Genomic DNA, 14,227 nt, shown 5'->3' on the forward strand with positions numbered 1-14,227 from the left:
ATGTCTATTTGCATTCAGCCACCCATAGAAGCCCATGATGCTTCCGATCAGGTCTACCTAAAAAAAAAATGATAGGCAGACCTGGTTGGACCACCTGTGAAAGGGGCCTAATTCTGTGATTGTGTGTGTGTGTGTGTGTGTGCGTGTATATGCAAAATTATTACAAATGAGCAACCTGTTTTGATGATTTGTTTAAAAGCTCTCTAGATAAAGGTTTCTGATTAGGTAATTCCATAACTACAGCCTACAGTAAGCAACACTTTTGCATAAAATAGCATGTGGTATACTTGTTTTTTTGTTTTTTTTTGCAGTATTAAAATGTTTCTACACATTTATGTGAATGTTGACACTGTTCAGTATTTGAATATTAAGTATTTGTTGATTCCATTGATGCCTAGGAAGTCCCAGGACCATCTAGGACAAACCTTGATGATATGTAAGTGATATTGTTTCATCTAACAAGTAGTAATACATCATGAATGAATGTGTGTTATTTCTGTGGTCAGTTTTTCCTACTGTGAATAATGTAAATCTCATTTTATGTGACACCTTCCAAGGAGTGCAAGGGGACATGGATCAGAGGACCTCATCTTCTGGAGAAAAATTACAAAAATGCAAGATCTGTATTACCTTTTCTTCCAATAGCTCACGATGCAGACCTGTCCATATCCAGTATTAGGGGGAAGGGGCTTTATATGGTTGCATGAAAAGTGCAGATTTGTGGAGACAGGCAGAAAAGCCTGTAAATGTTTAAACAAAATGTTACCCAAGTTCAACCACTAAACATTACAATTGTATGTTGAGGCCCAGTGCACAAGCTGGGATGTCCAGTTCCCTGTATAGTAAAACCAAAGCAGAAATTCAACTCTTGCTTAATTCCTTTCTCTAAGTAAGCAGAGTCACAGTGATTTTCCTTAATCACAACTAAGTTTTTAATAACAAATCAGGACTTGTCTTACCAGAATGAAAACATTCGGCAAGTATGGTAGTAGATGTAGTGGTGTAGGAAGGGAGATTGCTGCAATCATACGTGTGACCCACAGTTAGGGTTGCCACCTGTACGGGTTTCACCCGGACAGTCTGGTTTTTGAATGATGTGTACGGGTTTTCATCTGCTCCAGACCCGTACACATCATTCAGACCGGACTGCCCAAGAGTGATGAGCCTGCTCTGTGGATGATGTGTCTGCCCTCCCTGTGTCACTAATGGCATAGTGTCAGTCCACCCCGCACTAATGCTGAGTGCAGGGGGGTCCGAAGAACTTCAGTGAGCCCACACTGCCTGCCAATGATTGCATGCAGGAGGGAGCCGGTGGGCGGGCCCAGACAAGGGGTGGCAGCTGAAGAATCCAAAAGCAGGGAGGAGGATGTGCCCATGTCTACTGCCAGCTTCCTTTCTATGGCAGCAGCACAGCCTTTCCCCTGAGCACAGGCTCCTCTCAGGCTGGATCGGGGCTTTAACAGAGGTCCTCTACAGGTGGGCGGAGAAAGCAACCCTACACAGACTGCAGCCTGATCACTGCTTCCTCCTGCCCAGCAGACATCAAGGCTCACCCTGGGCAGACTGAAGAGAACAGAGAATGGATGCCACACTGTATATTCTCCTCCTGTGAGTCCCAACCTGTTTTGCCTTCCAAATTGTATGATTCTGTGCTGTAATCCTGTTCTGCATCTTGCAGTGCAGCTTTACTGAAAGAGAAAGTAAAGATCTTGGCTATGTCAGGAATATAGTGGGACTTTTCAGGCTCCACATAGATGTATTCCACACACACTATATCTTATTTAAAATTATTATTTTTGATAATGTGGAATACTTATATGTAGAACCTGAAAAGTCACAGTATATTCCTGACATTGTCATGAGCATAAACTGCAAGAGACATACAGAATACAGCCCATCTCCAGGAAAGGGAAAAGTCCACCCTTGCACTGCTGGGGGGAAATTACCACTTTTACTTCTATGTTTTCATGTTCCAGCTGCACTGCTCTCCTCCTCCCAAAGCTTCAGCATCCTTAACCCTGTATGGTACAATGAAGATGATGGAGTGTGACCACAGTCTGTCACAACTTTCACTGAAGCTGCAGGAGACCAATCACAATCAGAAAAAGTCAATTTGTTCCCATTTACTATGTTTATTATGCTTCAGAGAAAGGAACTGGAGAATCCACTCTCTGTCCCTTTCTCTTTTTCAAAAGTGAGCTATCAGGGGCCTATTTAGTCTCCTGACATTCCACCAAATAAATACATTTGTAAAAAAAGAAATAAAAAAATGACCGACACCGTCCACTGTTCTACTGACACCGTCCACTGCTCTACTGACACCATCCACTGCCCTACTAAAACCGTCCACTGCCCTTCTGACACCATCCACTGCCCTACTGACACCGTCCTCTGCCCTACTGACACCATCCACTGCTCTACTGACACCGTCCTCTGCTCTGACACCGTCCACTGCCCTACTGACACCGTCCAACTGCTCTACTGACACCATCCACTGCTCTACTGACACCATCCACTGCTCTACTGACACCATCCACTGCCCTACTGACACCGTCCTCTGCCCTACTGACACCGTCCACTGCTCTACTGACACCGTCTACTGCCCTACTGACTCCGTCCACTGCTCTACTGACAACGTCCTCTGCTCTACTGACACCGTCCTCTGCTCTACTGACACCGTCCTCTGCTCTACTGACACCGTCCAACTGCTCTACTGACACCATCCACTGCTCTACTGACACCATCCACTGCTCTACTGACACCATCCACTGCCCTACTGACACCGTCCTCTGCCCTACTGACACCGTCCACTGCTCTACTGACACCGTCTACTGCCCTACTGACTCCGTCCACTGCTCTACTGACAACGTCCTCTGCTCTACTGACACCGTCCTCTGCTCTACTGACACCGTCCTCTGCTCTACTGACACCGTCCACTGCCCTACTGACACCGTCCACTGCTCTACTGACACCGTCCAATGCTCTACTGACACCGTCCAATGCTCTACTGACACCGTCCTCTGCTCTATTGACACCATCCTCTGCTCTATTGACACCGTCCTCTGCTCTATTGACACCGTCCCCTGTCCTACTGACACCGTCCTCTGCTCTACTTACATCGTCCTCTGCTCTACTTACATCGTCCACTGCTCTACTGAAACCGTCCTCTGCTCTACTGACACCGTCCACTGCTCTATTGACACCGTCCACTGCCCTGCTGACACCGCCCACTGCCCTACTGACACCGTCCACTGCTCTACTGACATCGCCCACTGCTCTACTGACATCGTCCACTGCTCTACTGACACCGTCCACTGCTCTACTGACACCGCCCACTGCCCTACTGACACCGTCCACTGCCCTACTGACACAGTCCACTGCTCTACTGACACCGTCCACTGCTCTACTGACACCATCCACTGCTCTACTGACAACTTCCACTGCCCTACTGACACCGTCCACTGCCCTACTGACACCATCCACTGCTCTACTGACACCGTCCACTGTCCTGACACCGTCCACTGCTCTACTGACACCGTCCTCTGCTCTACTGACACCGTCCTCTGCTCTACTTACATCATCCACTGCTCTACTGACACCGTCCTCTGCTCTACTGACACCGTCCTCTGCTCTACTGACACCGTCCACTGCCCTACTGACACCGTCCACTGCCCTACTGACACCGTCCACTGCTCTACTGACACCGTCCACTGCCCTACTGACACCGTCCACTGCCCTACTGACACCATCCACTGTCCTACTGACACCATCCACTGCCCTACTGATACTGTCCTCTGCTCTACTGACACCGTCCACTGCCCTACTGACACCGTCCACTGCCCTACTGACACCGTCCACTGCCCTACTGACACCGTCCACTGCTCTACTGACACCGTCCACTGCCCTACTGACACCGTCCACTGCTCTACCGACACCATCCACTGTCCTACTGACACCATCCACTGCCCTACTGATACTGTCCTCTGCTCTACTGACACCGTCCACTGCCCTACTGACACCGTCCACTGCCCTACTGACACCGTCCACTGCTCTACTGACACCGTCCACTGCCCTACTGACACCGTCCACTGCCCTACTGACACCATCCACTGTCCTACTGACACCATCCACTGCCCTACTGATACCGTCCACTGCCCTACTGACACCATCCACTGTCCTACTGACACCATCCACTGCCCTACTGATACTGTCCTCTGCTCTACTGACTGACACTGTCTGCTTTTAAGGTAGGTCAATTCATATTTTTAAAAGCGTTTTATTTAACAATGTCCCTTTCAGCCCCTCCCAATGTAAACACTTGCCGTTCACTGTGGCGCACCTAGTGCACTGCATTTCTACTCTCCTTGAGGCACTGAAAGGTGTCCTAGGTCTTTTATAATCCTATAGTGTATACTCCACTGGAAAAAAAAATTGTGCTGCTAAAGTGTTCGGGTTTGGCTTGAAGAAAAGGTGGCAACCCTACCCATAGTATGGACATGGGGTACTGAGAGTGGTAGCGTTCCCAAAATTAATTAATTTATTTTACATAATGTATTCATAATGTCACAGATTAGGCCATATTAAAGGAGCACTGCAGGGAAAAAATATATATAATTAAACCACAAGGATTTTATATTCATTTTGTTCAGTTTGTTCTTTGCATGTGTAGTATGACAGATAAATTAAAGATCAGCATAACATTTTTGCCTCCTACAAATCATTAGGCCTGCATGCTATACAATTTTTTTGTACATTTTCAAAAACATAGGAAAATGATGGAAAAACAAGGACGGGTCTATTTATAAAGCAGTGAATGTGACTTCTACCATTCTCTTATGAGGAAAAAATCCATCACAGTTATTTAACAGATGCACTAGGAAGATTTACCCACAGGGAATGTTTGTCAGATGCACTGTTTTAAAAATATACCCCCCTTTGAGTCTGCCCCCTTTTTTTTTTATTTCGTTTTTATTTCGTTTTTTTAGATGTTTTTCTGTTTTGTATTTAACCTTTTTGTCTGAGTATAGATTATGTTTGTCCCAAATATGTTTAGATTTAATTACTGTTGTCCCTCTCTAAGCTGTAAAAAACCTGGTTGATCTTGCCTGTTCCTGTGTCCCTCTTAGTGTGCTAACCACGGTAATCTTGGCTGCTGATCCATGATTACCATGGTCATCCTGCTTCTCTCCCCCTTTCCCCCCTCCCTCCCTGCCTGCCAATTACTGTGTGTGTGAACCGTCTCCACCCCCCTCCTGCTGCTATTAGTAGTTGGCAATAAAAATAAAGAATTATTACTGCCACTCCCTCTGTTCTATCAATCCATCATATACTGTGTAAATATTTGTATAAAATGATGCCTGTAAATACCTTATTTAAAATCTTTTATGACCAGTCACGTGACCTCCAGCTGCTCTCCTCCACCTCTAAGGGCTACAGTGGGAGGGGCTGAGCGGCTAGCACAGCAGTCACGTAACCTCCCCGGCTGACATCAGAGGGGATCTTGGCCCCTCCCACTTTAGCCCTTAGATCGGAGGAGAAGACCGACTGGACCCATCCAATGATATACCCTAGAATTCTATTCTCTTTTTCCCATTGCACAACCAAACTGTTAGCTATTTTGCATCATTTGGAATAAAAAATATATATATCTTTTTCCTTTGTACTTCTGGCCAACACTGAACCCCCCAATATTGTACTCTGAGAGGATGCCTTTTTGTATAGTGCATTATTTTGTATTTTGAAACATTGAACTGCAGTTTCCACTGCTTCGACCAATTTTCCAGAAATACCAAATCATGTTCCATGTTAAAACACCTCTAGGAATATAAACCCCATTGCACATCTTTGTGTCATTAGAAAAAAAGGCATACAGTACTGTGCCCAGCAAACATTCAGTTATATCACTTAAAGCGGAGGTCCACCCTAAAATGGACCTCCGCTCATCGGAATCCCCCCCCCTCTGGCGCCACAATCGGCACCTTTCAGGGGGGAGGGGGGTGCAGTTACCTGGATAATCCAGGTAACTGCACCCACTTCCGGGCTAGCTCTCTGCGGAAAGGGGCGTACGTTACGCCCCTTTCCGCAAGCGCCCGCCCCCTTCAGCAAGTGCCCCGCTGCCTGTTGGGAAACACACAGCTCCCAGAGGCAGCGGGGACCGTCCGGATTGCGCCGCGCGGCTCGCGCATGCGCAGTAGGGAACCGGGAAATTAAGCCGAAAGGCTCCATTTCCTGATTCCCATACCCAAGATGGCGGTGGCACGAGCGAGCGATCGGCTTCGGGTGCCGACATCGCGGGCGCGCTGGACAGGTAAGTCACTATTTAAAAGTCAGCAGCTGCAGTATTTGTAGCTGCTGGCTTTTAAAAAAAAAAAAAAAACGCGGAGTCCCGGTGGACTCCCGCTTTAAACAGAATAAATAGAACAGGTCCTAGTACAGAGCTTCGTAGTACCATTAGTGACTGAACCCCATTTACAACCATACTGATATCTATCCTTTAGGCTCGGCTCACACAGGGGGCGACGCGAGGCGACACGACTTGCCGTGCCGCGACCTGACAAGTCGCCCCCGTTCTGTACTACGGAACCGTTCTAAGAGGAGCGACTCGAGTCGCTCCGACTTAGAAAAAAGGTTCCTGTACTACTTTTGGGCGACCTCGGGCGACTTGCATTGACTTCTATACAGAAGTCATTTGCAAGTCGCCGCTGAGGTCGCGGCAGGTCGCGGCGCGGCAAGTCGTGTCGCCTCGCATCGCCCCCTGTGTGAACCGAGCCTTAGTGAACTGCATATCCACAGAATAACCCAAAGTTTTTGTCCTAGCTTGTACAGCTTTTTGAAGAGATCATAGTTACATGGTTAGTGTGGAATCATTATGTGGAATTATATTAAAATGTTATGTTGGACCCAAGATAGGATATGTTCCCAGCACTACCTTGGTCCAAACTATTTGACTTAAAAAGCCTTACTTGGACCCCACCAATCTTGACAACCTATGCCCCATCTCCTTGCTCCCCAAACTCTTTGAACGCCCGGTCTACAACCAACTGAGTGACCATCTTATTAAGAATAACCTTATTGATCCTTCAATCTGGATTTCACCCTCAACACTTCAGAGAAACTGCTCTCCTAAAACTCACAAATTATTTACTAACAGCAAAAACTAATGTTCACTATTCTGTACTTCTACCTGTGGACCTTTCACCTGCCTTTGAAGCAGATGACCACCCCCCCCCCCCCCCTCAAAAAACGTTACTCCTTTGGTCTCCATGGTCTTCGTTGGCTCTCATAATACCTGTCCCACCACACCTTCAGTGTCACTTACAATTCTACTTCCTCCTCTCCTCTTCCTTTTTCCATCAGGATCCTCCCAAGGTTCTATTCTAGGGCCTCTGAAATTCTAAATCTACACCACCTCCCTCGGTCAGCTGGTAGCTTCCCATGGCTTTCAATATAATTTCTATGCTGAAAATACAGAGCAGGGGAAGAGGTAACCAACCTCCAGGGACTTTTAATGGTATCAATTGCACATAGTACACGTCTGATCCAGACGTCTGATCCAGACGTTCCCATTTATCCACTTTGAGGATCCTCTGGGGTTCTTTACTTATTGTTTATCGTCAATTTGTTGTTTTTCTTGAACCTATTGCAGAATTTCAACGCTACATTTATTACACAAAGCTCCTGATGAAACTCGATTTGAGTAAAACATGTCAAGCGTGGTATAAATTATGTTGACCGAGTTCACACGAAATTGTCGAAAATCATTGTTCATTGGACGTATCTCCACGTATTGTGTTTTTAGCATAAATTGTTCTTTTTTTGGTTAATAAACTCAGAGATTTTTTATCTTTGGTCTATTCTTTTGATCCTAAGTGGTTCCCTATAAATACTATGTGCAATTGATACCATTAAAAGTCCCTGGAGGTTGGTTACCTCTTCCACTGCTCTGTATTTTCATATTAATTTGGGATGTGGTATCGTTCGATTTGGCAGCTCCACCTCAGTTTTAGTAATTTCTTTGCTGATGACACAAAAAATCTATCTCTCTACCCCTCATCTCACAACATCAGTGTCCTCACACATCACTAATTTACTGACCTCATATATCAGTCTTAATGTCACGCCACTTCCTCTAACACAACCTGTCCAAAACCAAGCTCATAATATTTTCTCCCCCATGTACCCCTTCCCCTGAATTCTCTGAGATCAATGTCACAATCATCAACCCGTTCTCTATTTTCTACTCTATGCACTTTTAGGCGATCCCTGAAAATGTTTCTCTTCAGAGAAGCCTACCCTGCCTCCACCTAGCAGCTGTACTTTTATATCCTCCATCAGCTCATCCCCCACAGTTATTACCTTTTTGTATTACTTGACCCTCCCTTTTAGATTGTAAGCTCTAACGAGCAGGATTCCTCCTGTATTGAATTGTATTGTAACTGTACTGTCTGTCGTCACGTTGTAAAGCGCTGCACAAACTGTTGCTAAATAACTCCTGTATAATAATAGTAATAGTCAAAAATTCAATCAGATTAGTCTGACATGATCTGTCCTCAGTAAAGCCATACTGTCTTGGATCTAGCGAGTTGTGTGTTTTTGAAAGAAGATCATTGATCCTTCTTTTTAAGAGTGATTACATTAATTTTAATACTACATATAAACCCACTGGCCTGTAGATGCCAGCTTGTTCCTTACTACTCTTCTAGTGAATAGGTCAATATTAGCTGTCATCCAGGCATGAGTAACTTCTACTGTTAAAAGAGATTAATTAAAAATCAGTTAATGGTTCAACAATTATATCTCAAAGTTCTCTAAGCCCTTGTACACACGGTCGGAGATTCCGACGGAATGTTTCCGATCTGACCGTTTTGTCGGATATTCCGACTGTGTGTGGTCTGCATCGGACTGTTTCCGTCGCATACTCTCAACTTTTCCTACTTGCCGGTAAAATTTTCCTACAAAATGCTCCGATCGGACATACTCCGATCATGTGTAGCCTACTCCCGACGGACAAGGTGCCACGCATGCTCACAATCAAATTCAGACACGGAAGCGCTCGCTCAGGTAAAACTACTGCTCGTAATCGATATAGCACATTCGTCACGCTGCAATGTTAAAAATTCTTTCATGAAGCGCATTCTCTTGTTCTTTACAATGCTGCAAGAATTAACTTCTTTTGATGCTCATAGTCACATACACTTCTCCCGAACGTATTTCTTTAGTACTTTTTACTCATTTCAGCAATACAATATTTTAAATCGTCACATCTACACATTTTTTTTTTGTTTGTTTTTTTTTGGGAATTTTGTGGTTGGTTTTTTCATCAACATCTCCTTTTTTGTCTGATTGCTCATCTTTGCATTTTTTGGGGTGTGTTTTGGGGTGTGTTTTGGGTTTCAACTTACCACAAAAAGAGGAAGGCAGCGCTGGAGAAACTTGTCAATTTGGCGAAGCTTTTGGCCCCCAGGCCAGACATGAACTAATTTGAAAAATAAAAATTGGTGGCCTGAGGAGTACATATCTCAGGGAGAGAAGTCTGGTCCAGAAGTCCTAGAGATCAGGAAAAGCAGATGCCATCTATGTCCCCAGGATGTGGTTCTTCAAGAGGCTGCATCTTCTGTCAGACCAGACTGAACCCAGGCCATCACTCTCTCGTCTTCCTTCAAGGCTGTGGCTGGGCTCCTGTAGTTGTGGCAGGAGGAGGAGGAGAAGGAGGGCGATGGTCGACCTCCTAGCTGCCACTTTCCACAGCATCCCCCCAGCTGAGGTCTTCCTGTGTATGAAAATTGGACATAGTTTTAGTTTTTTGCTTATCAATCACACCATTTTGTGCTCATGACTGTTGAAAATTGAATGTTACCAAATAGAACAGACTATCATTCTGAGCCCAGCATTTTTCATTCTCGTCCCAAACATTTTTGCTCACTACTGTCTATTGAGATGTAAACCACTTTGTTAAATCACAACTTACTGATCAATAAGAACATCTAGGTAACATCATTAAATGTACGACAAGAAATATGTTCAACAATGCAATACCTGTCTCAAGCTGGGCCCCTCCACATGTTGTTGCCTGGAAGGCCCAGGTTGGACGTTGGAAGCCTCAGCTGGGGGTGAAGGAAGCCTTGAAGGAAGACGGTCGAGTGGTGGCCTGGGTACCCCCTAGTCTACCAGAAAATGCAGCCTCTCGAAGTACAACATCCTGGGGTAATAAATGGCATCTGGATCTCCTGATCTCAGGGACTCCAGGTGCTTCTTTCTCTCCCTGAGATATGTAATCTTCATGGCACCAATTTTAAACTTCACATAGGTCATGTCTGCCGTGGGGACCATGATCCGCACCAAAGCAAGAAGTTTCTCCAGCACTGCCTTCCTCTTTCTTCGGTCATGATAAAATGGGTTGTTTATCTGCCTCAGGCAGGGCAGCTCCCTGAACACATCAAGGAATAGCCCCATAAAATTGGCGTTTTTGAAGGGATCCAACTTGTCTGCTAGACACAACACAAGACAACCCCTAAAATACTAATAATGCCATGATAAACCCTCCTAATCTTGTACCAACATAGGCCTAGATAGAAGCAGTCTAGTCTAGTGACTATTCCCCGCCCCTTCTCTTTCGGCGCAGTGGGAAGAGCACATGGCGGAGACAACGCAGGTGCGCAATCAGATTTCCACTAACGAGGAGGAGGGCGAGGAAAGCCTGGAGCCTGAAACGTCACGATCCTGGAGAAGAAGATTTAAGGCCTCAAATATGTCTTTTGGAGAGATGTTGGAGATGGTGGACATATTGAAGAGGACCGACTATGATGGGAAGTATGGACCTTACCCAAACCCAAATATCAGAAAGGCCAAGATCATGACTAAAGTTGTGAAGAGTCTTCAGAAGAATTTTGGGGTACGACGATCCAAGGATCAACTGAGAAAATGCTGGTCAGACCTGAAACTGAGGGAGCACGATCAGTACAGAAGGATCAAGCGTGTTCTTTAAAAAAGTAAGTAGTTGTCGTGTGTTCATATGATTATTCTTGCTTGCATACTGCTCCATGTGCTTTGATTTCATGTTGTACAGTTTAAAATGGCCACGTTCATGTTTATGGTTTCAATCGTTCGTTAGAAACATCGTTCGTTTGCCCACTCCCAACACAATGTTTTCCCAAATTACACTTCACTACATTTCTTCACACATTCCAGCTTAACAAAGTGTCCACAATAATGTTCTCATCTTTGAACTCGGCCAAAAAACACAATTGTACAACACTTCCAAGCAATGTTTCATATTCCTATTTCTGCCCTCTGTGTGCTAAGTATTCCTTTTTTACATTCTCATAGGTGAGAGAAGACTTGGGAAGTCTGAGGACACCAGGGACCCCACCCCTCCAAAAAAAGGCGAAATTCCAACACCATAAGCAGAGGAGCAGGAGGAGGACAAGGAAGAAAGGATCATTGAAGTTGGACAAATTGTCACCACAACAGGTGAGTGTCGGAGACCACAGCTTCCGGTAAGCTCATCAATGTATGTCGGCATATTTATAATACATGGTGTGTTTTTTTTTGCTTTTTTTTGTAGGTGATGTGGAAGAAGAATCACATTTTACCAGTGAAAGTGCCCAGATCCTGATTGGGGAGATAATGGGGTGCAATTGGGATTTAGAAAATATACAGCAAAACATCAATGATGTTAAAATAAAATGAAGAACATCATTGATGTTTTGGGGAGAGTGTGAAACACCCCAAACTAGCTAGGGTTTTCTTTTTTTGTTTTTAAACAACAACTTTTGTCTTTTACAAAAAGCCAAATTTGGAAGATGCACAGAGTGTGTCAACATGCGCTATCTCCCATCATGGGGGATCAATGTACGTGTTTTGTGGAAAGTGGCTGAGATGAAGGGGTTGCAGCCCCAAAACATGTATATTGACCTCCCATGATGGGAGATAGCACATGTTGACAAACTGTGTGCATCTTCCAATTTTGGCTTTTCCAGGGGTGACACCCCATGTGATGAAGGCAATATCAGCCCAGTTTGTACATACTCATGTCTGATATTGTCTTCAGTTTTCAAAGTTGAACTTTGTAAGTTCCTGTGTTCTGTATGTTACGCTTTGATACATGCCTGTTTACACAAAAACACCAAGTTACCCAAAAAAGACCTTAATGTTTTTGATACAGCCAATATGTTGGTTTGTTGTAAAACCCTTTTCTAAACGCACATGTGAATGTGCTTTGATTAAAAAGTGAAATTATCAACAATGTGTGGCTTCCTTTGACAATGCGCAAAAGCAGTATTTGGAGTAAAATTGTTGTTTTCGGTGACAATGGGTGTTATTTACTAAAGGCAACTCCACTTTGCACTCCAAGTGCAGTTTGAAGTGCACTTTTGCAGTGCACTTGTAGTGCATAGTGGATGTGCCTTTAGTAAATAACACCCACAGTGATGTGTTAATTTTCACAATCATGCCATTTTCCGGACCCCACATATTTCTGCCATGGTGCTGAAAATGAGCAAGATTTTGGTCAGTAATGCACTACATACATCAGTTAACAAAAACAAGGTGTGTGTGTGTAGCAGACCCACAACATAAGATTATCTGAAAAAGAGACTGTCCCCTCATCTCGCTCAGAACTTGGGTTTGCACTACAACAAAAATCAAAAATTTACCTAGGAGACACCTAAAACCAAGCCAAGCAGTAAATGAAAACAAAGATTATTGAAGTTGCCAAGAAAAATGTATTTAAAAAATGCTGCTCAGACATTGGCATATCAATGGCCCCCCTATCCACAAAGTACTCCATGTATTGGGTTCGGACCTCACGGGCGCTTTGGGGGGAGGCAAGCCAGAATGAGCAGCTTCAAGGCCCATGAGGTTCTCATTTTCAAGCAAGTCTGCATCTTGGCAAACTGAGACCACATAGTTTGCTAAATGTCTTTTTAAGAAATTGTGCAGAACACAGCAGGCAAGCACTATGTGATTTATTTTATATTCCGCCATGTGGATAGGCGTTAAAAAAAGGCAGAACCGGCTGGCCAGTATTCCAAAAGTGTTCTCCACGACTCTTCTGGCTCTGGCCAGCCGGAAATTAAAAATCCTCTGGTCCGGGGTGAGGGTCCTCATCGGGAAAGGCTGCATCAGATGGTTTGCCAGGGCAAACGCCTCATCCATGACGAAGACGAACGGGAGTCCTCCTGAATCTCCTCTGGGGGTGGCAAGCCCAGACTTCCACTCTGGAGATGCCAGTAGAATTCCGTCTGTGCGAACACTCCACCATCTGACATCCGGACATTTTGCCCCACGTCCACATACAAGAAGTCATAGGTCGCAGACACCACGGCCAACATCACGATACTATTAAACCCCTTGTAGTTAAAATAGTAGGACCCTGAGTTGGGGGGTGGGACGATGCGGACATGTTTCCCATCAATTGCACCTCCACCATTGGGAAAGTCCCAACAACTGGCAAAGTGGGAGGCAACAGTCTGCCATTCCTGTGGCGTTGAAGGAAACTGTGGAGTGAAACAAGACAAAAAATTAGTAATTTTGCAAATCAACATTGCAAGCAGATTAGACACCAACATTTTTGGCCAAGATCAGTATATGAGTATTTAAAGCCTAAAGTATAAGGTCCCCTTATCAGAGTCATCACCCCCCCCCCCATCCCTCCCCCACCCCCCACCCCCCCCCCCCATCCCTCCCCCACCCCCCACCCCCCCCCATCTGATGGGGCCTTGATAAAAATGAGGGGGGGGATGTTTTGAACAGGTAACACTCTCCACTTGATTGAGAGCTGAATGCCTAAATAATGTGTGATACTTTGGGAAGCCCCTCCTTACTTACACTATTGGCAGCCCACCGGACAGGTAAGAAGTGTCATAATACCAAAAAGAAAACAAAATGGAAGCACATTTTGACATTCTGCTATTACATATCAAGATAATAATAGGGAGAAAAAAATAAAAAATTATAGCATTTGAAAGTATTGAGGCAGGCCCTTGCACTACATGCTTTGGTGAACTCATCCATAAATGTGACCATCAAAAAGGTAGGTAGAGTGTGTATTGGGTTTGGTAAAGTCAGCAGATAGAGGATTGCTAGCAGCTGACCTAGCAGTTGGGGGGAGGGGGGTTCCTAATGAGTTTGGCATAACCAAAAAAAAAAAGTCACTCTACATGAATTGAAGCACACACATAACATTTGTAGACATTTTAGAGGGTGTTTTGGGAAAAGCAATACTATG

The 14,227-nt window shown here is 44.9% G+C and overlaps 1 protein-coding gene across 5 annotated transcripts in view; it reads left to right on the forward strand.

Annotated features, from left to right (window-relative positions):
- LOC143984010 (uncharacterized) overlaps positions 1-14,227 on the forward strand; it is a 179,881-nt gene that overhangs the window by 29,859 nt on the left and 135,795 nt on the right. For 4 of the 5 annotated variants that reach the window (XM_077484264.1, XM_077484263.1, XM_077484267.1 and 1 more), the window contains one exon: positions 399-436. The exons of the other annotated variant lie outside the window; for it this stretch is intronic. In XM_077484264.1, coding sequence (XP_077340390.1) covers positions 399-436 — 38 coding nt within the window. The remainder of the gene's footprint in view (positions 1-398; positions 437-14,227) is intronic. 5 annotated transcript variants of the gene reach the window in all.

This window comes from Lithobates pipiens, unplaced genomic scaffold (assembly GCF_037356315.1).
Source record: "Lithobates pipiens isolate NorthernLeopardFrog02 unplaced genomic scaffold, aLitPip1_a1.2 Scaffold_16, whole genome shotgun sequence".
NCBI classification, from domain to species: domain Eukaryota; kingdom Metazoa; phylum Chordata; class Amphibia; order Anura; family Ranidae; genus Lithobates; species Lithobates pipiens.